This window comes from Gymnodraco acuticeps, unplaced genomic scaffold (assembly GCF_902827175.1).
Source record: "Gymnodraco acuticeps unplaced genomic scaffold, fGymAcu1.1, whole genome shotgun sequence".
NCBI lineage: Eukaryota > Metazoa > Chordata > Actinopteri > Perciformes > Bathydraconidae > Gymnodraco > Gymnodraco acuticeps.
In genome coordinates, this window is record NW_022991189.1 from 12485 (window position 1) to 37774 (window position 25290).

General features: G+C 40.9%; 1 protein-coding gene and 1 pseudogene across 1 annotated transcript; both read left to right on the forward strand.

The window, feature by feature from the left end:
* Nucleotides 1-1046: 1046 nt before the first annotated feature.
* Nucleotides 1047-2423, forward strand: LOC117561206 (nuclear factor 7, ovary-like). The gene has a single exon (XM_034238504.1). The coding sequence runs from the start codon at nucleotides 1047-1049 to the stop codon at nucleotides 2421-2423; it is 1377 nt and encodes a 458-aa protein (XP_034094395.1).
* A 6299-nt stretch (nucleotides 2424-8722) lies between these two features.
* LOC117561224 lies at nucleotides 8723-24130 on the forward strand (annotated as a pseudogene).
* The last annotated feature ends 1160 nt before the right edge of the window (nucleotides 24131-25290 follow it).

The following is a 25290-nucleotide window of genomic DNA, read 5'->3' on the forward strand; positions in this document are numbered from 1 at the left end:
CTCCTTGACTCTCCGTATCCGCCCGTCTCCAGCTGAGCTAAATGAAACGTTTTCAGACCTTAACATGTTACACTGCAGACCAGTCGGACTTGTTCCCCAACATGTTTTTATAGGGCGATGCAGTTAAATGCTGGTTACCATAGTGACAAACGCTCGTTGGCTCCAACAAAAGAGACACACACTGAGCAATGATAAACTGAATTTGATTAAAGTTAGTTACAAATTAAAAGTACAATGATGTATGGAGGATGGCAATAGTGAAAACTATGAGGATACATTTACATCAATACCTCAGACATCAGTATTTACTAGCAGGGTAAGAAGTACTCTGATCATTTATTGAAGTACAATACCACAATGTGGACATTTACAAGGAAAGATAACAAATACAATCTTTTAAAAAAGTTAAATATATTATAAAATTGGATTATAATTAGTGATGGATCAATGTGTAGAACATGTTATTATACTGCTTGGTAAATTACCCTGAGGTTTATTAAATCATAATTTAGTTTATTATTTTATTTTTGTAATATCTGTAAAGTAACAAACTAACTATCAACAATTAATGTATTGGATTGAAAGTGAATTAGGTCCAGCTGTAGTTTTGGTGTAGAGGTATAAATACAAAATATAAAAGAAACTCAAGTACAGTACCTAAATACATGCACCTTTTTCCTCTCCCTCTGTCATGGTCCTGTTTTGTGTTTTCTTTCAATACATATGCTGAATTAATGTGTGTAAGTTAATCATTGTTAATGTATTAATAATCACATTTAGGTTCAACAATATAATATCATATTGTTTTCATTTATTATTGTTGTGAAAAAGATCTCTAAGTTGTCGCCTATTTTCTTGGCTTGGTGATTTCCAATAAATAACACTGAACTGCACATCGGGTTCTTCTTCACTCAGTTTCTATTTGTATGGAATTCAGGACGATTCATAGTTTGATTATTTTTAAACAAACAATTTAAACTTTATTTAATGTTTTTTCCAACATACAAGACCTGATCTGATCTGCTGTCAACACTTTCATCTCTGAGATGGCTGCTCAGTTCAGACAGTCACCAGTAGAAGTACCCTGTGACGTCTGCACTGGAACCAGACTGAAGGCCCTGAAGTCCTGCATGGTGTGTCTGGAGTCCTACTGTGAGACTCACCTGGAGCCTCACCTGACAAGAGCAGGCCTGAAGAAACATGAGCTGATCGACCCTGAGGAGAACCTGGAAAGCAGGATGTGTGTGAAGCACGATAAACTGCTGGAGCTGTTCTGTAAGACCGACCAGGTGTGTGTCTGCATGCTCTGCACTGTTTCAGACCACAAGACACATGATGTTGTTCCTCTAAAAGAAGGATATGAAGGAAAGAAGGCTGAGCTGGGGAAGACAGAGGCTGAAATTCAGCAGATGATCCAGAAGAGACGACTGAAGATTCAGGAGATGAATCGCTCAGTGGAGCTCAGTAAGGAAGGAGCAGACAGAGAGATAGCAGATGGTGTTCAGGTCTTCACCGCTCTGAAGGACTCTGTTGAGAGAAGCCAGGCCGAGCTCATGGACACCATCAAAGAGAAGCAGAGAGAGACAGAGGAACAGGCTGAAGGCTTCATCAAAGAGCTGGAACAGGAAGTCTCTGAGCTGAAGAAGAGAAGCTCTGAGGTGGAGCAGCTCTCACGCTCTGAAGACCAGCTCCACCTCCTCCAAAGCTTCACGTCCCTGAACGCTGCTCCACCCACCAAGAACTGGACAGAAGTCAGGGTCCGTCCACCTTCAGAGGGGACTGTGAGGAGAGCTGTGACTCAGCTGGAGGAGACGCTCAGGAAACAGATGAAGAAGCTGCTTGAGGTGGAGCTGAAGAGGGTCCAGCAGTCTGAGGTGGAGGTGACTCTTGATCCTGATACAGCACATCCTGCCCTCATCCTGTCTGATGATGGAAAACAAGTGAAAGACAGTGATGTGATGAAGAATCTCCCAGACAATCCAGAGAGATTTGATATTTGTGTCAATGTCTTAGCAAAGCAGAGTTTCTCTTCAGGAAGATTTTATTACGAGGTTCAGGTTAAAGGGAAGACTGACTGGACTCTAGGAGTGGCCAGAGAGTCGATCAACAGGAAAGGAAAGATCACACTGTCTCCTCAGAAAGGTTACTGGACGATATGGTTGAGGAATGAAAATGAGTACTCAGCATGTGCTAGTCCTCCAGTCTGTCTCTCTCTGAAGTCTCAGCCTCAGAAGGTGGGGGTGTTTGTGGATTATGAGGAGGGTGTGGTCTCCTTTTATGATGTTGATGCTGCAGCTCTGATCTACTCCTTCACTGGCTGCTGCTTCAAAGAGAAACTCTACCCATACTTTTGTCCCTATCTTAATGATGGTGGTAAAAACTCTGCCTCTCTGATCATCTCTGCTGTCAATCACACTGAGTAGAACAACCATTTGATTTTCAACAGAAATATTTACTATCACCAAATGTAATATAATAATAATAATCCATTTTATTTATATAGCGCTTTTCACAACTCATAGACGCTTTACAGTATGAGGGTAGACAAACAAGGACAGGCAAACAAGTAAGTAAAAAATAAAAAGGCAGTCAAGAGGAAGTTGATTGAGAGGGGGGGGGCTTATGGGTAGACAGAGTTGAAAAGATGTGTTTTGAGGCGGGACTGAAAGACTGTGAGGAACTAAGAGTCACGGAGATCTTGGGGGAGGGAATTCCAGAGCCTAGGAGCTGACACTGAGAAGGCTCTGTCCCCAAAGCTGCAGAGTGTGGATGTGGGAATGGATAGGAGTCCGGCTGCGGTGGATCTGAGGGACCGTGGAGGTTGATAAGGAGTGAGAAGGTTTGTGAGATAAGGGGGGGCCAGATGGTGGAGTGCTTTGTAGGTGAGGACCAGCATTTTGTAGTTGATGCGATGGGAGACAGGAAGCCAGTGGAGGTCTTTGAGGACTGGGGTGATGTGATGCCATGATTTGGTATGCGTGAGGAGACGTGCAGCTGCATTTTGAACCCGTTGGAGTCTGTTGAGGGATGTAGTGCTGATGCCGTAAAGAAGTGAGTTGCAGTAGTCAAGGCAGGAGGAAATGAAGGCATGGATTAGTCGTTCGGCTGCGGGGCGGGTGAGAGAGGGTAGGATTTTTGCAATATTACGGAGGTGGAAAAATGAGGTTTTGACTGTTTGGCGGATGTGAGGTTCGAGGGTGAGGGTGGGGTCAAAGATTACGCCAAGGTTGCGGGCCTGATTGGAGGGGGAAACAATGGTGCCATCGATGGTGAGAGTTATGTTAGTGACCTTGCTGAGGGTGGATTTGGAGCCGATTAGGAGGAGTTCTGTTTTGTTGCTGTTCAGTTTGAGGAGGTTATGTTGCATCCAAGTTTTAATAGCTGTTAGACAGGAATCGATGTGGGTAAGGGGTGGGTCATGGAGGGATTTGGTGCTGAGGTAGATCTGAGTGTCATCAGCATAGCAGTGGAAGTCGAGGTTGAAGTGGCGGAGTATCTGACCGAGGGGGAGGATGTAAATGATGAAAAGGAGGGGGCCAAGTACTGATCCTTGAGGAACGCCTTGGGTGACTGAAGCTGTGGTAGAGGAATGGTTTGGGAGGGAGATGAAGTGGGATCGTTCAGTGAGGTAGGACTGGAGCCATCTGAGTGCAATACCTTCAATACCAATGTCCCTGAGTCGGGTGAGCAGGATGTTGTGGCTCACGGTATCGAAGGCTGCACTCAGGTCGAGGAGGATGAGAATATTGAGGGAACCAGTGTCAGCAGAGGTGAGGAGGTCATTGAGGACTTTGACGAGTGCAGTTTCTGTACTGTGGTGAGGACGAAATCCAGACTGAAGGGGTTCATAAAGCTGGTTGGTTTGGAGATGGCAGTGAATTTGTTTGGCTACAATGCGTTCAAGAGTTTTTGAGAGGAATGGTAGGTTGGAGATAGGGCGGTAATTAGTGAGGGAGGAGGGATCAAGACCAGGTTTTTTGAGGATTGGAGTAACGGCAGCAGTTTTGAAGGCAGAGGGGACGGTTCCATGGGACAGCGAGGAGTTGAAAAGGTTAGCAAGATAGGGGCAGAGGACGGGGAGGCAGGACTTCAGAAGAGGAGTGGGTAGAGGGTCAAGGGAGCAGGTTGTGGGATTTGAGGAACCGATCAGATGGAGTATTTCAAGTGGGGTCACCAGGTTGAACTGGGAGAGGCGGCGCTGGGGAGGAGTCAGGAGGTCGAGGGAGATGGGGGGAGAAATGGTAGTGGTGGAGGTTGCGGGAGATGCTTGTATATCAGATGGAGCTGAGAAGGAGTGGTTAATGGCGTTCATTTTGTCTGCGAAAAACTGGAGGAATGAGCTGCAAGTAGCGGAAGTAGAAGTAGGGAGGTTATCAGCACGGAGTTTGAAAAGCTTGTTAACTGTGGAGAAGAGGGTCCTGGGGTTACGGGAGGGGTCAATGAAGATGTTGGAGAGGTAGGCAGATTTAGCGGCAATAAGAGCATCAATATACTGCATGTATATCATTGGGGAAGTGAATTGTATATATTTTTGATGTTTTAGCTTCTGATTCTGTAATTTTGAACCAGAATAATTAACTTAGTCCTTGAATGTATGGGTGTTAATCTCCAAACTTTGTAATAGCACCTAATCATAAATAGGAAGTGTTTCATAATGGCACAATTTACTGGGAAAACACATGCGCCCTTTACTCATTAAAAACGCCAACAATATGTTTTTTAAACAAAAGGATTATTAGTTTTAAATACTGTAATTTAGGGGAACCTGTAAGAGATTGTTATCTGGTCTATGTCATGGCAAATTTAAGAATTTTTTTTCTTGATTTATATTGGTACCCTTTTTTTGGAACAATCTGATTGTATAATATTCAGCTGCAGTGGTTTTCTGGTCTCAATCTGTTATGTTATTTTCATTTCATGTTGTCCAACTCTCTCCAGACTATTTGTATAGTTTAAACAAATCCTCAATTAAATAAAAAGCTAATTAAATTCTGTCTTCATTGTTTTGTTTAGCTCTCAAGTAATTTAAAAATACCTCAAATCAATAAAGAAAGGTGAAAACGTGAAGGAACTTTAGTCAATTTTAAATATGGGTAAAGCTAATAACATTCAAAGCTGGAAAAACTTGTAAAGAAGTCTTCAGTACAGGCAGTTTAACCCTTTAATTACTTTTTTCTAAAGTTTCTAGGTTGAAATTACCAATATATTGCCCATTTATATATTATCAAACCGATATTTCATCTATACCACCCCCATATAACACTGTTATTACACCATTAGTTCACCCACATTACATACATATAACATCAATATTACACAGCCTGTCGAATGACTGTATCCCACAAGATACAGGAACCAACCAAGAGGCCTTATTATTATATTGCATGTGCCATCCGACCTCTGCAGCTCATCCAGAATGCAGCGGCTCGTCTGGTTTTCAACCTTCCTAAATTCTCCCACACCACTCCGCTCCTCCGCTCCCTTCACTGGCTTCCGGTAACTGCTAGAATCCACTTCAAGACACTGGTACTTGCTTACCATGCTGCGAATGGATCTGGCCCTTCCTACATCCAGGACATGGTTAAACCGTACACCCCAGCGCGTGCACTACGCTCTGCATCAGCCAAACGACTCGGCGAAAACACGTGGGTTTGCTATCCTGGCTCCAAGATGGTGGAATGAGCTCCCCATTGACATCAGGACGGCAGATAGCTTGCACATCTTCCGGCGCAAACTGAAAACTCATCTCTTTCGACTCCACTTCGAGCGTTAGAACGATTAACGAAGCACTTTTATACCAATAAAGGACTGGATTACCTAAAGCCAGTTGAGTAGCACTTGAAATGTTTGGCTCTATGAAACCTGATGTACTTATATGATTCTGTTTTCTTCAAGGTTGTGTCTTCCTGGTTGAATGTACTTATTGTAAGTCGCTTTGGACAAAAGTGTCAGCTAAATGCAATGTAATGTAATGTAATGTATTATGCTTTTTGGACTTTTCCCTTTCCTGTAGTGTGTTATATCATTTGTAGTGCATGTAATAGGTCTGCAAAGTCTAAAATCCCTGTTTTCCCTCCAGAGGGAGTTTCTCTCCCACAAACTCCCCCTCATCTGAAACACCTCAATTGGACTCCTTTGATTACTTTCAGAACATAGTTACATCACTATGACATCAGGAATGACTCAAATAAAGGTCTTGCCATGATTTATCTCTGAACCCCAGATTCAAAACTGTGTTGTGCTCGGTCAAAGACCACAAAAGAGTTGGGGTTTTCTCACCTCAGACACGCTCTGCCTCGTCCTTCTTCTAGATAAATCACTGGTCCAAACTTTTGATGTCGCATCCATCTTCCTCCGGCCAGTGGACTCTGTGGTCGATCTCTGCTGATAACGCAGAATCACAGAAGGTCTTAATAAGCACAGGCGGTGATGGAGACAGCTGCTGAGTCTTCTATAGATGGACAAGACGGCAGAGAATGAGGGCTGGACACAGTTAGTTATCTTTAATACAGCATTAACAGTTTGTCATTATTACAGATAATGAAAGTTGCTGTGACAAATGAAGGACGTCCTGTAACACCTGAACCACCTCCACAACCAATCTGTTGTTTGCAGAGGTGGAAAGTTAGGGTTAGGGTTAGTACAATGTTTGAGGTTCCTGTAGTTTACTTCAGATAATACAACATGTAATCAACAAACAGTTTGTCATGTAATATTTAAGGAATAGCTCACGACAGGCCGTGGTATATGCTCATTATATCACAGCTAAGAGGCGTGGTTCGGCCCGACGCGAAGCGGAGGGTCGACAACCCCCTTAGCTGTTATATAATGAGCATATATCACGGCCTGAAGTGAGCTATTGCTTTTATAAAACGGTTACCAAGTGTGGCAATATGAAAGAAAAGTACACACTCTAATTTAAATAATTTGTATTAGTAAATAATGATGTTCAAAATAAAATAGTCCCTCCGTTGCCTTCTGCACGAAACATAGTGCGAAGTGGTTGCTATGCAACAACAGCTAGCGAACATATTAGACAGAGAGCGTTGATCCATTATTTGGCTATTTATTTACATTCATGTGTTTGTTGCCGTTTATTGTGCAGCCACTGAAAACCTGTCCAGTATCAGTAGCATGCTTACGTGGTTACTTGTAGGTTGAGGTTGTTCTAGGCTGCTGCTTGGCGTGGTCAGAATATTGCTCCACTTTCTCCGGTCCCCGAGATTGGGCTTCCACTAGCTCTGGAGAGAGCTTTCGCACCTGTGGCCACGAACGGTCATCATTTCTCTGCTTTGTTTCAAGACCCGCATCAGAAAGCTTTTGAATGGTGGCACTTCTCCAGTTGGTCTACCTGCTCTTCACGTAGCTCTGCATGTCGTCGTTTAGGTGCTTTTTTTTTTCTGGAGATAAGCACTGCTCAATCCACTCCTCCACAGTAAGACCCCCCCGGAGGTCGAAGTTAATCTTAAATGTTTCCATCTTATGCTTTGTAAGTTTGTTTCGTAACGGAAGAAATGGAAATATATAAAACTGACAAGTCAAATCAAGCAATCTGATTGGTCGATAGTGTTTTTGCGGACCTCTTTGATTACAGATTTGAAAACATCGCTGCTTGCTTTAAAAGTAGCACAATTCATTATGTCAAACCTTGGAAAGTATCTAGATATCCCTGCCCTAATGCCAAAGGAACTGCACACTGAATATGTTTTGCTGTTTGATGTCTATGTCTGGACCACTGCGTAAAAAGGAGGGTTTCTTCCCCGTTACTTCTCCGCTGCTTTCTTGTTCCAGTTTGAAAAGCAAACTGCTTGAAATGATATCCTCCCTTTATAAAGTAGAAGTCAACTGTTAAGTGACCTGGTGATATCCTTAAGGTAAATTATTATTTTCGATATATAACAACCTTGATATGTGGAAGGTTGAGTAGGAGGGATTCATCACAAAATTATAACATTTGTAAAATTATTTAAAAGATGGTCACAAAAAAAAGTATTATTATTGTTACTACTTTTCTGTTTACTGGGATAAAAAAGCATGTTGCTGTTTACTGTACCTCACAGATGTCTTGATCTGGTTCTCCTTAATTGTATGAACTAAACTGCATTGTCAATTACGATATAAGGGACAAATATTTTTTTGATTTTGACATATCACAAATGTTTCTAATCAGTCCGTGGAAACCAAAAGCGTTGTTGTCTTTTCCATACAGCCACAACTTATTATATAATGTGATTATTAAAAGCCATATTGTTTCTAAACATTAAGTAGTGTTTCAGTGTTTTCAACAGTTACCTTGTGTTTAAAACTGGAACTCTAACACGGGAGAACAGTTTACTTTAAAAAGGAATTGCAGTTTAGTTTAATAGGAAACATAATTGTACGGAAGAGAAAGGAAGCTAAAGTGAAGGAAGTAGAATATGAAATTGTTGCCCTAAAATATCTTAAATCAAAATCAAAATCAAGTTAATAATGTTTGCTTTTCTCTTTTTCTGTGAACTGTAGTATTTCAGCACCAAAACACACAACCACTAAGTCATTTAAACTCTCTGAGATTTATGGTATTTGTAGTGTTTGCAGCAGAAAGGATTATGGGAGTTGAAGTGTTGGTGGTGTCTCAACCGTTGGAGAAAGAAAGGCCTTGTTGCTCTTGTAGTTCCTCCTCCACTCCCTCTTGGTGACGGGCCACTGAGAGGTGGAGCTACACTGAAATACGAGAGCTTCAATTTCCCAGAAATGAAAGTGAAAGTTTGTCTGAGCGACACAACAGCTGCACGTGTCTCTGCTTCTCTCTAAAGAAACACTCGACTGAATTCAGCAGATTTTCTCAACAACACAGCAGAATCTCTGCCAAACACTGGTGAGTAAACTACAGAGACAATCACTAACTAAATATTTGAACACGGTTTAGTTTGATCAGAATCTGAGGCTGGTACGTCTGTTCAGACATATGAAGAATATATGCCTCCCTCAGACACTATAGTACCAAAATACATTACATTGTATAGCAAGTATACTTTGGCTGCTTTAAATAGTTTCTCTTTAATAACAATATAAGCAGTCATATGAGCAGGGTAGCCATATTATAATATTGATTAATGTGTAATGCGACAGTCATGAAGGGATCATTTCGTTTTGTAATGGTTTTCCATTGAACTTTAGTATGATTTTAAATTTGCCAATGTTGATATTAACATTCTGGCTTTGGATGAAATCACTGCAATAATACAAAAATATTAGCTTATCGTTGTTTTCGTTTAGTAATATAGGAAATAGTTTGACTTTTATTGAAATAATTGCTACAGCTATAAAAGTGACTGGCAGCAGGCAGGGATCAGGGTGAGGCAGCCTCTAGAAATTATGTAACTATTGTGTTGTCACGAGAGGTTGCATCATAGAGGGCATTCCCTCTCGGTGGATGAAACAGGGACTACAACTCCCAGAATCAGCTGGGCATTAGGGAAGATGGCTGCTGCCCAGCTGATGAGTGTTTACTGATTGCTCCTTTGAGCACAAAGGGGGGAAGGAGCAAGGGGAGAGACAATGGTTGAGGTTTTATTTACTTTCTATAGAAGCCAGAAAAAGTCCTTAGTTAGATGAATCCTTCTGTTTTGTTTATAAGTAATGATGTAAGTGTGTGATGGGTGTAAGAAGACGAAAATACACCTGATTAAGTTGGAAATCACTGCCTGCTGTCTTTTAGTCATTGCACCCACACCTCAAGCTGAAGATCCCTGCCTCTTGAGACATTACAATATAATAAAACTCAGTGTTACATGAATGACTAACGTGCTTCACTCATCATATTGATGTTATTTCTCTCAACCTTCCTGTGTCACTGACAGCAGGTGTGCAGCAGCTGTAAACATAGTGCAGAAGGGATTTACAGGAGCCACATGCAAGGTCGTTTAGGGGCAATACAAATAATAAATAGGCCTTTAACTTTATTAACGAGTTTTGGCTGTAATAATAAACACAATGATGATTGTCCATGATTATACATTTACATCAATATTCTCTTGCGGGGTAGAAATACTCTATCATTTATTGAAGGAAAAGTAGTAATACCTAAATGTGGACATTTACAAGAAAAATGACAAAATAATAAAAAGAATGTCCTTTTTAACTGTAAAATATATTATATAATTGGATTAAATAAAGGCCGGTCTGCTTTATTTACAGTGCTGTTGTCCAGAAACTCTGCCAGAAGCTGTCATAAAGTGGCTTTTTTATCTAGTTTTAAGCCACACTTTTACCATACACTTTTTAGATCTTAGTGGTTTTTAACTTTATATTTTAACCGGATGAAAGACTTAAGCCATCAGATGTATGTATTTTATAAGCTGAGCAAACGTAGTCTTTAGCTCGCAGCAGCTCCGCCCTGTGGCAGCCAGTTATTTTTGCTTTGTGTGGTATACCCCAAAAATGGTACAATTATTTGTGTATTTACTTTTATTTATTTTTGCTAAACAGTGAATGTATTGTTTTGAAAAGCTCAATATTATCTGTATTTATTTTGGTGACATTCATATCATTTTATGGTTTATCTGTACTGTTTGAGAAACAGTAATAGTAAGTAGCGCCAAGGTGGAACCTTTGGCAGGTGAGCGGTGACACCTGGGTTATTTTGGGGCGGACACTTCCGCCCCCTCCTCAGAAGCAATCCAGATGATCAATCGGTTCCTGTGTCTAATTCTAAGTGATGGTGAGATGAAGCCTTAGAATAACTCTAAACAACGAACATTAAATCATATTTTCATGTTAACAATATTGTTTTTATTCCAGTTGAATGATTGTGATTGAAAAGCCTAAGGAGGCTGGTAAACATTGCAAAGAGGGATTTGTATTCCTTAACAATATTCATAAACTTAACCATGTTGTAGCCGGAGAAAGGCTAAACCATATCAAAGAATACATTTATTAACTAAATCATCTCATTTAGCTGTAGCTTTTATAAACAACAAAAAATACTTATTCAGTCGTTGAACCAGGGACCCTGCGGTCATGAGTCAACTGCTTTCCAGCTGAGCCACAGCACACACACTAAAGCTCCCTGAAAACACTGCAACATATTTATTCCTGTATTTATTCATTTATTTGTTCATGTTTTTATTCCTACATTTATGTATGCTTGTATCTATTTATACTTATGACATGTTCCGACCTCTATATAAGTGAGGGTCTTAGCTCTCTTGATTCCATCGTGTCACCGGGCCCGGGTACAGGAGGGGTAATATGATTCTTAGTATACATCCGTGGGGATTATGAGCGTTGTGGTTCAACGGTTCAACCGATCTGAATCGCTTCGTGAAGCAGTCACGTGGTATCGACAGGCAGTGAGGCTTCGTTTGTCATCGATGATGTCACTGGCCCAAAACGATACAAGCCTCGATAGATGCTTCCAGTGGCGGCCGGCCCATAGGGGTGCTAGGGGCGCCGCCCCACCTCTTCCCACATAGAAAAAAATATATTAAACATTTTTTTTTTTTTAAATATATATATATTTTTTTTTAACGAACAAGGTAAATATCATACAATTGGTATCAGTAAAATGTATAATCTACAATAAAATCTTGTTTAAAATGGTGTTACGATGTCTAAAGTCACTGATAATTCACATGTTTCCTGCCTGGCCTTGCCCGTGGCATTAGTTTATCATTACCGGGCGGAGCCCCCGAGCCAAACAGCAGCAACCAGCACGTTGCAAAAGTCTCAATAGTAAACTGTGCCGCCGAAACATAATTTCAGCCAATCAGCGCCGTCAAATATTTTGGTCACGCGCTCACGTTGGCGCCCACGTTGCTTACGTGCGTTGACGTGAGTTGTTTTTTAGACTCGTGAGTGACCAAGGTGATGCAGTAGTTGGATGAGAATGGCTTCGTGTGCAGTGTTAGTCGCCGGACCTCGGTCCCCGCCCAATTCCGTTCAAGAGCTAATCTCTAATCCTTTCGAAAGGAGAAGTTTGGGAGATAAACTGTTGCTTAAAGACCTTGGACCGGACCAACCCGATTTGTATATATCACAGCAAGCTCGTGAAAAAGACAAAACGTATCAACGAGGCTTCTCACGTAGCTGGTACAGCAGAAAGGCATGGCTAGCTGGATGCAAACAGGTAAATGCTATCTTTTGTTTCACATGCTTGCTCTTCAAACAGCCGGGGACAGATACGATCTGTTCAGAAACTAGACAAAAGTTAAACAAGTACAAACCACAGACTGTCTGTGTCATGGAGAATACAGTCGCTGGTTTATTTATGTCTGTATAGGCCGTTGTTGTGAGTGTGGACGGTCGGAGCATATATAACGTTAGCTTAGCCAAGCTCCATTTAGATAACACGCATTTTAAAAGGTTTTTCGCCTGCCGTCTGTCTGCAGATTTGTCAAAGCATTAATTCATGGTTTTTACTAACCGGTATCAGTATGTTGTTAATTCGGTATAATTTTGAAACGTGTATTACAATTAAATCACGGTAAAATATGTTCATTTTGTTGTAGTTGTAGCTCCCGAGCGCGTCTTGTTTGAATGATGCGAGTAAACACAGCTGGCCGCCGCGGTGAAACCATATATACAGTCTATGGGTGAAACTCGAGCGACTAGAGCGATGCGATAGGAGTGTTTAGAGCGAAGCGAATATTCGCATCGAGTCCGGTCTGAACGCAGCATTAAAGCGAGCTCCGCGCTGCACTGGAAACGCGCCATTACATCACCAGAAGTCCTAATTTAAAGGGTCATTTCTCCCCAAAACATTTTTTTTACTCACTATATCAACAGCCCCACCAAAAATATTTTCCACCAGCCGCCACTGCATGCTTCACAAAAAGCTTCGGGGATTACTCGACACACGCTCCGAAGCCTCGGCGCAATACGTAACATTCTTGCTGCTGCACTTTTCTGTTTTCTACAGGTCAGTACATGATGAAAATGATCGATGTTAACTTGAGTAAATTAGATATCATGTTAGAGGTGTTTAAGAGAGTGTGTCAGAAAGTTTTGAGCATGTTTGATATAGTAACGGTATTGTAACGTCCGAGGTGTTAAGGCTTCAAAGATACTTCTGTGTAACAAAAACTCAGGAACTTAGTACTTTTTGGAGCGTCCCAGATAGCGCCTCCGTTTATTCTTGTCGAGTCACACCACACTCTCCCTCACCACTCCAGGACAGACTGCGCATGCTCACAACACATGACCTCTCAAACCAATGCTTACAGTATTTTAAAAATACTAAACTGTCGGCAACTATATATGCCGTTTTCGCGGGCTTCAGCCGCGCCGTGTGTAAATGTGACCTGAGTGAAGGCTCGCAGGCAGGTTAGCTGCTCACGGGTAATATGTTTAGTTCACCTGAGTGAAGTCTTGCAGGCACATCATCTTGTGTTTTTTTGTTTATTAACACTGACAGTGTATTTATGTGAGCTCCATAATATGTTATATTTGGTAAAGATAGATACAGTGGGGCAAAAAAGTATTTAGTCAGCCACCAATTGTGCAAGTTCTCCCACTTAAAAAGATGAGAGAGGCCTGTAATTTTCATCCAACCTGATCTCACCAGAATGCGTGACTCCACCACGACTCCTTAACACCGCATTGCGTGGTGGAGTCACGCATTCTGTTACATTTACGTGTCGGCACCACGCAAAAAACCCCAATGTAAAGTGAATGAGGCTCTTTTGTCGTGGTGCACACACGCATTTCTACAACGTCCCGCAGTGAGCTTTTATTCTATAAAACGTTTTTAAAATCTACTATATAGCTTGTAGTAACTCACGGGAGGCTTCTTTTATTTTATTTGTATTCATAATAATTTTTATTTTTCGTCAGAATGTATTATGGTGCATTAGTTACGAATTTTTGTTCTCAAAAAACAGTGCATTGTGTGTAATACAACTGTGATTTTTATTAAATTAGTTAGTTTTTTAAGGAAGGCCAGAGCTTCAGCTGTGTCAATAGATTGTTCCCTTTAGTTAACGTTATTTAAAAGATAATGATCATGTCCCCTTTATTGTATTACGAGCGTCCATTCCCATTGGATAACGGAGAATTTTACACCCGGAAGTGAGTATTCTCCTTACTGTCGATTGATTTTACAGTGATATCTGCACTACTCATCAACTAATAAACACCAGATTATCCTTGTTAATTACACAACATTGATTGGTTTAAATTGTGTACAATGCTTTTGTATTTTTCCCCTTCGATTCGGAGAAACTAATATTTGTTCGGAGTTTTTGGATGGCAGAAGACACTACACTACCCAGAATCCTCAGCTATCGTTTGTGACTACACCATGTGCTTAGCTTGACAAACCCCGTGATCAGTCCCCAAGCTCTGTGATTGGATGTTGGAGTGGCAGTGCGCAAAGTTTACACGGAGCGTCAAAAAGCACCTTGAAATGGAATGAAACCCATCGACGGCACACTATTCAAAACAGGAATCGAACGTGTCCTATCCCCCCCTTAGGTCGCAGGCTCCTCCAACAGTGCAACACAATAAAACAGATACACAGAAAAAATAGTGAAATAGTGCAATAAGAGTCTATATACAAGTGATTGGAATCTTTTTATTTTTTTTATTTAACCTTTATTTAACCAGATAAAAGCATTGAGATACAATCTCATTTTCAATGCTGACCTGGCCAAGAAGGCAGCAACGTTACACATAACACATAACACACACATATAAAAGAGAACATAACTAAGAAAACAAAAGACAAAAAAGCAGTCACTACATTGTGAATATGATATATTAGATAAATAATTTATATGTAGCAGCCAGATGAATGTTATGGATGTTGTTTCAAATATCAGGTGTTTAATAATCTTATGGCCTGTGGGATGAAGCTGTCCTTGAGTCTGGTGGTTTTAGTCCGGATGCTGCGGTACCGCCTGCCAGACGGCAGCAGACAGAACAGTTTGTGGCTGGGGTGATGGGGGTCTTTTATAAACCTGAGGGCTTTCTTTAAGGTTAACCTGGTATTTTTACTCCACTACATGTATTTTAGTTACTTTACAGATTTGGATTAATGATGTGAAATATAAACAACCCTTAAATCAGACTTTAGTTACACCTGAGTAAAATTCAGTGAAGGTGATTGTCAAGTGCCAACAATCAGGAGAGATATTTGATAGTTGGTGCTCGAGAAGACTAAACATTTATCTGCAGATCCGTATAAAGCATATTCATTACTCGTTATTCTCTAATCGTTCATTAAAGACTGTATATAATTGATATTTTCCACATCCCTTTCAAGATTTTCTAAGGTTTATTGACATATCATATACACAACTACGGTGTAGTTATGCAATGAATGCAAAACTTGGGTCACAGGTTCCTCAACAGTGCATTACAAGACATATATATCAATATGTGTATACCTCCACCATTAAACTGTCATATTCTGCACATTTATTATTCTATCTAACATCTTATAAGAATATAATAAATATGTATAATATCGGTTAAAATAAGTGCTTCAACATAGTTAACATTGCAGGAAAGTTGATTGTCAAGTTCCAAAACAAACCATGCAATATATTAGACGTTAAGTACTTTGTCAGGCTTAATAAGTATCTTTAGATAGAGATACCCCCAAAGCTTTTTTCTTATTTAAAAGAAGACCTTAGCCTAAAGTATTCTTTAATGTTTAAATAAAGCCTTATTAGTTTGTTTGTTTTGCACATCCTCCTATCAGGCACTAAACTATTTTATTGTAGATATTATTTACAGTATCTTCTTGATATTTTCTATTCTATATGTATATCATTGACCTTCTACTTTCCCACTATTTTGTATGTACTCTTAATATTTAAATGTTTTCATCAAATATAACACATTCAAAAGTGCTTTACAAAAATGAAAGACATTAAGAAAAAGGCATTTTAAACAGTCATTAAAAAGCAACATAATCTACCTGCATTGCAATTACTCCAAACGTGTAATAACGTGCTTTAACCAGTAGGTGGTTTGGGTTAAAAAGCTGCCAAGTTTACAGTGTTAACAAAATAAAATATACTGCTGTTTCCGGTTTAGTTTACGACGGATATATTTTGTTATTGTTTTGATATTTGTAACACAAAAGCGATGGAAAAACCCCACAGCAACACAGAAAAGATGGTCTTAACAGTCTGACCCAGCGGTCTAGTAGTTAATAAAAAACAATAATATCAAAACAGATGATTACTACTAACTTTATTGTGAAATTAAAACAGAACGGTAAAAGAATAGTTTCCGGTCTATTCTGATGCCCGATCTCTGTAGATAAATAAAGAACTACGATAGATGTGTAATATTTAATGCAGCCAAACCATTTATTACAATGCATTCATGTGATGACTGTCAAAGAGTAAAGCAAGCACTGCTGAATAAAGTATGATTTTATCTTTTACGAAACGTTTTTTTATATGGAGTTGGAGGTCAACCAATCACAGAGCTTGAGGACTGATCACGGGGTTTGTCAATCTAAGCACATGGTGTAGTCCCAAACGATAGCTGAGGATTCTGGGTAGTGTAGTGTCTTCTGCCATCCAAAAACTCCGAAAAAATATTCGTTTCTCCGAATCGAAGGGGGAAAATACAAAAGCATTGTAGACAATTTAAACCAATCAATGTTGTGTAATTAACAAGGATAATCTGGTGTTTATTAGTTGATGAGTAGTGCAGATATCACTGTAAAATCAATCGACAGTAAGGAGAATACTTACTTCCGGGTGTACAATTCTCCGTTATCCAATGGGAATGGACGCTCGTAATACAATAAAGGGGACATGATCATTATCTTTTGAATAACGTTAACTAAAGGGAACAATCTATTGGAGCCAGCTGAAGCTCTGGCCTTCCTTAAAAACTAACTAATTTAATAACAATCACAGTTGTATTACACACAATGCACTGTTTTTTGAGAACAAAAATTCGTAACTAATGCACCATAATACATTCTGACGAAAAATAAAAATTATTATGAATACAAATAAAATAAAAGAAGCCTCCCGTGAGTTACTACAAGCTATAAAGTAGATTTTAAAAACGTTTTATAGAATAAAAGCTCACTGCAGGACGTTGTAGAAATGCGTGTGTGCACCACGACAAAAGAGCCTCATTCACTTTACATTGGGGTTTTTTGCGTGGTGCCGACACGTAAATGTAGCAGAATGCGTGACTCCACCACGCAATGCGGTGTTAAGGAGTCGTGGTGGAGTCACGCATTCTGGTGAGATCAGGTTGTTTTCATCCTAGGTATACCTCAACTATGAGAGACAAAATGAGAAAAAAAACAGAAAATCACATTGTCTGATTTTTAAAGAATTTATTTGCAAATTATGGTGGAAAATAAGTATTTGGTCAATAACAAAAGTTCATCTCAATACTTTGTTATATACCCTTTGTTGGCAATGACAGAGGTCAAACGTTTTCTGTAAGTCTTCACAAGGTTTTCACACACTGTTGCTGGTATTTTGGCCCATTCCTCCATGCAGATCTCCTCTAGAGCAGTGATGTTTTGGTGCTGTCGCTGGGCAACACGGACTTTCAACTCCCTCCAAAGATTTTCTATGGGGTTGAGATCTGGAGACTGGCTAGGCCACTCCAGGACCTCCTTCATTGCCCGGGCGGTGTGTTTGGGATCATTGTCATGCTGAAAGACCCAGCCACGTTTCATCTTCAATGCCCTTGCTGACGGAAGGAGGTTGTCACTCAAAATCTCACGATACATGGCCCCATTCATTCTTTCCTTTACACGGATCAGTCATCCTGTTCCCTTTGCAGAAAAACAGCCCCAAAGCATGATGTTTCCACCCCCATGTTTCACAGTAGGTGTTCTTTGGATGCAACTCAGCATTCTTTCTCCTCCAAACACGTCTAGTTGAGTTTTTACCAAAAAGTTCTATTTTGGTTTCATCTGACCATATGACATTCTCCCAATCCTCTTCTGGATCATCTAAATGCTCTCTAGCAAACTTCAGACGGGCCTGGACATGTACTGGCTTAAGCAGGGGGACACGTCTGGCACTGCAGGGTTTGAGTCCCTGGCGGCGTAGTGTGTTACTGATGGTAGCCTTTGTTACTTTGGTCCCAGCTCTCTGCAGGTCCTTGACTAGGTCCCCCCGTGTGGTTCTGGGATTTTTGCTCACCGTTCTTGTGATCATTTTGACCCCACGGGGTGAGCTCTTGCGTGGAGCCCCAGATCGAGGGAGATTATCAGTGGTCTTGTATGTCTTCCATTTTCTAATAATTGCTCCCACAGTTGATTTCTTCACACCAAGCTGCTTACCTATTGCAGATTCAGTCTTCCCAGCCTGGTGCAGGTCTACAATTTTGTTTCTGGTGTCCTTTGACAGCTCTTTGGTCTTGGCCATAGTGGAGTTTGGAGTGTGACTGTTTGAGGTTGTGGACGGGTGTCTTTTATACTGATAACGAGTTGAAACAAGTGCCATTAATACAGTTAATTTTTCCCTTTAAACTGTGGATTTTCTGCAGAAGTTTTTCCTTGTACGATGTGAGGGTCTAAGGACAGAGGGTGTCATATTCTCATACTGATATTCTGTACAAACTGTGAAGTCCACTGAGACAAATGTAACATTTGTGATATTGGGCTATATAAATAAACATTGATTGAGTTAACGAGTGGAGGACAGAGGAGGCTCTTAAAGAAGAAGTTACAGGTCTGTGAGAGCCAGAAATCTTGTTTGTTTGTAGGTGACCAAATACTTATTTTACCGAGGAATTGACCAATTAATTCATTAAAAATCCTACAATGTGATTTCCTGGATTATTTCCCCCCATTCTGTCTCTCATAGTTGAAGTGTACCTAGGATGAAAATTACAGGCCTCTCTCATCTTTTTAAGTGGGAGAACTTGCAGAATTGGTGGCTGACTAAATACTTTTTTGCCCCACTGTATATTGATAGAAAGTATTATTTGATAGCGTTATGTGTTTTATATTGACTATGTTGAATTTCTCCTTGAGATACAGTAATTGACTGACATAGACGGATAACTTAAATGGATAAATGTGATATGTTTGTAAAGTACAGCTATTTGAATGTAACTGTGTACTTTGAATTTTGAATGAGAAGCAATCCAGACGATCAATCGGATCCTGTGTCTAATTCTTGCTGCTGCACTTTTCTGTTTTCTACAGATATCATTTATTGTTGCTGTGATACCCAAGCTTTTTGGGACCCGTAACATTAGCATATAACGATACAACGATCATGGTTGTGTGCGAGAACTGTGAACTTCCATATTCACAAATAAACAACAGTATCCGGTGCTTGCATACTTAATCCCGGGAAAAGCAAAAGATGATCGAAGTCTTTATATCAGTATCTGCAGACCAGGATAAACATATATCAAGTATGCAGTCGTCTTCTCTTCCCGATGGCCCTCTTTCCCTCCTTCCAAACTCCTAAAAACTGCATCTTGGACTCTGCTACCACCTTTCATTGGCTAGCATCACTAAGTGCTGGTACCTGAGCAACTTCTGCTGAAACCGTAGACCCGGATAATGCGTCGCCACCTACGACAGTTTCATCCGAGCCAGAAGCTGCATGGGTTCGCACAGGAGCTAGACCCAAGCACTCTGTTCTGAGTTCCACACCGAATCAGACCTCCCACTTCATTCACCCGACCTTGCCTGAGGTGGTTTGTGGTGGTAAGAAAGCTTTGGTAGGGGCTACATCACAACATAGCCTACCTCTCTCAAACCATTTTTCGATTATCTCCGATGAGGTAGGGGGCCCCCTACCATCCGGCCTGGACTCCTCTCGGGTCATGGCTGGTGCCGCTGTCTCCCCTTGACCTGTCGCTGGAATTGACCGGACGGCTGCTCGGAAGCCAGGCCTCCTCCTGCCGCAGGATGCTGAAGGAGGCTGTGATCAGACGGTCTGGAGGCGTCCCTCGCTCGGAACCAGCTGTGGACCATACAGCCAAGACTGGCCGCATCGCCTAAAGCCACCGGTCCGATGCCGCTGTGTCTGATGCCCGCTGTGTCCGATGCCGCTGTGTCCGATGCCGCTGTGTCCGATGCCGCTGTGTCCGATGCCGCTGTGTCCGATGCCGCTGTGTCCGATGCCACTGTTGCGTCACATCAGCCACCTGCCCGGACACCCCCTCTTCAGCCACTGTCCTCATCAAGCAGTCAGGTAACCAGCCCTCCACATTCCTCCTGTGTGAACCCACAGTCACACTTTCCTCGGAAACTTTTCCCTCCAACCACACTATTAGATGGGGATTCCATAATTAGGAATGCCTCCGTCCTCAATCAATCAATCGTGTACACTCCATATCAATCCAAATTCAGGAAACTCCACAGTACAGAAACTGCACTTACAAAAGTTGTCAATGATCAACCCCGTGCATCAGACTATGGCTCTGCGTCCATATCGGTGCTGCTTGACCTTAGTGCAGCGGTCGACACAGTTGATCACAACATTCTACTCCATCGCTTGGAAAAAACATGTAGGACTCACTGGCTCTGCTCTTTTCCTGGTTGAAATCTTAATTAACTCTGCTCTTCAGAACAAAACAAATGTGAACTATGGTGTCCCCCAAGGTTATGTGCTTGGCCCCATCCTTTTTTCAATCTACAAGCCTCCCCTTGGTTTACTAATGAATCATTATCAATTAGGTTCCCATTTTTATGCAGATGACACTCAGCTCTACATTTCCATTAAGCCGGAAAACTCTCAACTGACAACTCAAAAATGTCATGAACGAAATCAAACTATGGATGTCATCAAATTTCCTCCAATTAAACATCCCAAATCAACAACCAACAAACTACAACTGGTTCAAAACACAGCTGACAGGATATTAACCAGAACCAGAAAATCTGATCATATCACCCCTGTTCTCATTTCATTGCATTGGTTCCCGATTCACGAAAGATCAGACTTCAAGATTTTACTGTTAACCTTTAAAATCTTACATGGACTAGCATCTCCCTATTTATCATCATTAATTACCCCACACATATCTACCAGGCTCCCACGATCCCATAATGCCAGTCTCCTTTTGTTCCCCAGAATTCACAAATCATCAGTAGGTGGCCGAGCCTTTACCTTCCGAGCACCTCTCCTTTGGAATCGTCCTCCCATTCAGATCCTAGAAGCGGATTCCATCGATTCCTTCAAAAGCAAACTCAAAACCCATCTCTTCGCATCTGTCTTCCTTGTCAACTAGTTTCCATCACCATTGTTTCCATCTACATTAGCATCACTTCTGTCTGGTTTTACATACACATGCCTTTATTATATGGCACTACTTATGTTGTTGTTCATAATGTTTCAATAATTTTTGTGCTATGATATTTGTATTTTTCTTTTCTTTTTGATTTAGTTTTCTTTGTAAAGCCCTTTGAGGTAGTTTGGGTGATTTGGGGCTATAGGAAATGTTGATTTGATAATATTTATTGATGCATCAATGTGTAGAACATGTTATTGTAGTGATTGGCAAATTACCCTGAGGTTTATTAAATCATAATTATTTGATTATTTTATTTCGTAATATCTGCAAAGTAACAAAGTAACTGTCAACAATTAATTTATTTGAATGAAGAGTGCATTAGGTCCCGCTGACTTTGTTGTGGAGTTATAAATAAAAATATATAAAAGAAAACTCAAGTACAGTACCTGAATACATCCTGTTTGTGTGTTTTCTTTCAATAAATATTTTTGAATTAATGTGTGTAAGTTCATCTTTATTAATTCAATAGTAATTATATTAAGGCTCAACAATATAATATCATATTTTTTCATTTATTATTGTTGTGAAAAAGATCTCTATGTTATCACATATTTTCTTGGCTTGGTGATTTCCAATAAATAACACTGAACTGCACATCGGGCTCTTATTCACTCAGTTTCTATTTGTACGGAATTCAGGACGATTCATAGTTTGAATATTTTTAAACAAACAATTTAAACTTTATTTAATGTTTTTTCCAACATTTGTCCCCAGAGAGACATGTCTGCTGCCAGCTGTCTGCTGACTGAAGATCAGTTTCTGTGCTCCATCTGTCTGGATGTGTTCACTGATCCAGTCAGCACACCATGTGGACACAACTTCTGTAAAGCCTGCATCTCTGAACACTGGGATATAAATGTCCCGAGTCAGTGTCCCAACTGCAAAGAAGTTTTTAACATAAAGCCTGAGCTGCAGGTCAACACGTTCATCTCTGAGATGGCTGCTCAGTTCAGACAGTCAGCTCAACAGAAAGCCAGCAGCAGCAGCTCAGAGCAACAAGTTGTCAAACCAGAAGAAGTTCCCTGTGACGTCTGCACTGGAACCAGACTGAAGGCCCTGAAGTCCTGCCTGGTGTGTCTGGTCTCCTACTGTGAGACTCACCTGGAGCCTCATCTGAAAAATGCAGGTTTCAAAAGACATCAGCTGATCGACCCTGTGGAGAACCTGGAAGGCAGGATGTGTGTGAAGCACGATAAACTGCTGGAGCTGTTCTGTAAGACCGACCAGGTGTGTGTCTGCATGCTCTGCACTGTTTTAGACCACAAGACACATGATGTTGTTCCTCTGAAAGAAGGATATGAAGGAAAGAAGGCTGAGCTAGGGAAGACAGAGGCTGAAATTCAGAAGATGATCCAGAAGAGACGACTGAAGATCCAGGAGATGAATCGCTCAGTGGAGCTCAGTAAGGAAGGAGCAGACAGAGAAATAGCAGATGGTGTTCAGATCTTCACCGCTCTGAAGGAGTCTGTTGAGAGAAGCCAGGCCGAGCTCATCGACACCATCAAAGAGAAGCAGAGAGAGACAGAGGAACAGGCTGAAGGCTTCATCAAAGAGCTGGAACAGGAAATCTCTGAGCTGAAGAAGAGAAGCTCTGAGGTGGAGCAGCTCTCACGCTCTGAAGACCAGCTCCACCTCCTCCAAAGCTTCACGTCCCTGAACGCTGCTCCACCCACCAAGAACTGGACAGAAGTCAGGGTCCGTCCACCTTCATATGAGGGGACTGTGAGGAGAGCTGTGACTCAGCTGGAGGAGACGCTCAGGAAACAGATGAAGAAGCTGCTCTCTGAGGTGGAGCTGAAGAGGGTCCAGCAGTCTGAGGTGGAGGTGACTCTTGATTCTGATACAGCACATCCCAACCTCATCCTGTCTGATGATGGAAAACAAGTTAAACTTGGTGATGTGATGAAGAATCTCCAAACAATCCAGAGAGATTTGATCGTTGGGTCAATGTCTTAGCAAAGCAGAGTTTCTCTTCAGGAAGATTTTATTACGAGGTTCAGGTTAAAGGAAACACTGAGTGGGAGTTAGGAGTGGCCAGAGAGTCGATCAACAGGAAGGGAGACATCACACTGTCTCCTCAGAAAGGTTACTGGATGATAGTGTTGAGGAATGGAAATCAGTACTCAGCATGTGCTAGTCCTCCAGTCCGTCTCTCTCTGAAGTCTCAGCCTCAGAAGGTGGGGGTGTTTGTGGATTATGAGGAGGGTGTGGTCTCCTTTTATGATGTTGATGCTGCAGCTCTGATCTACTCCTTCACTGGCTGCTGCTTCACTGAGAAACTCTACCCATTCTTTGGTCCCAGTCTTAATGATGGTGGTAAAAACTCTGCTCCTCTGATCATCTCTGCTGTCAATCACACTGAGTAGAACAACCATTTGATTTTCAACAGAAATATTCACTATCACCAAATGTAATATACTGCATGTATATCATTGGGGAAGTGAATTGTATATATTTTTGATGTTTTAGCTTCTGATTCTGTACGTTTGAATAAGAATAATTAACTTAGCCCTTGAATGTATGGCCGTTAATCTCCAAACGTTGTAATAGCACCTAATCATAAATAGGAAGTGTTTCATAATGGCACAATTTACTGGGAAAACACATGCGCCCTTTACTCATTAAAAACGCCAACAATATGTTTTTTTAAAGGATTATTAGTTTTAAATACTGTAATTTAGGGGAACCTGTAAGAGATTGTTATCTGGTCTATGTCATGGCAAATTTAAGATTTCTTTTTCTTGATTTATATTATAACAATATGATTGTATAATATTCAGCTGCAGTGGTTTTCTGGTCTCAATCTGTTATGTTATTTTCATTTCATGTTGTCCAACTCTCTACAGACTATTTGTATAGTTTAAACAAATCCTCAATTAATAAAAAGCTAATTAAATTCTGTCTTCATTGTTTTGTTTAGCTCTCAAGTAATTTAAAAATACCTCAAATCAATAAAGAAAGGTGAGAACGTGAAGGAACTTTAGTCAATTTTAAATATGGGTAAAGCTAATAACATTCAAAGCTGGAAAAACCTGTAAAGAAGTCTTCAGTACAGGCAGTTTAACCCTTTAATTACTTTTTTCTAAAGTTTCTAGGTTGAAATGACCAATACATTGCCCATGTATATATTATCAAACCGATATTTCATCTATACCACCCCCATATAACACTGTTATTATACCATTAGTTCACCCACATTACATACATATAACATCAATATTACACAGCCTGTCGAATGACTGTATCCCACAAGATACAGGAACCAACCAAGAGGCCTTATTATGCTTTTTGGACTTTTCCCTTTCCTGTAGTGTGTTATATCGTTTTTTGTGCATGTAAATGGTCTGCAAAGTCTAAAATCCCTGTGTTCCCTCCAGAGGGAGTTTCTCTCCCACAAACTCCCCCTCATCTGAAACACCTCAATTGGACTCCTTTGATTACTTTCAGAACATAGTTACATCACTATGACATCAGGAATGACTCAAATAAAGGTCTTGCCATGATTTATCTCTGAACCCCAGATTCAAAACTGTGTTGTGCTCGGTCAAAGACCACAAAAGAGTTGGGGTTTTCTCACCTCAGACACGCTCTGCCTCGTCCTTCTTCTAGATAAATCACTGGTCCAAACTTTTGATGTCGCATCCATCTTCCTCCGGCCAGTGGACGCTGTGGTCGATCTCTGCTGATAACGCCGAATCACAGAAGGTCTTAATAAGCGCAGGCGGTGATGGAGACAGCTGCTGAGTCTTCTATAGATGGACAAGACGGCAGAGAATGAGGGCTGGACACAGTTAGTTATCTTTAATACAGCATTAACAGTTTGTCATTATTACAGATAATGAAAGTTGCTGTGACAAATGAAGGACGTCCTGTAACACCTGAACCACCTCCACAACCAATCTGTTGTTTGCAGAGGTGGAAAGTTAGGGTTAGGGTTAGTACAATGTTTGAGGTTCCTGTAGTTTACTTCAGATAATACAACATGTAATCAACAAACAGTTTGTCATGTAATATTTAAGGAATAGCTCACTTCAGGCCGTGGTATATGCTCATTAT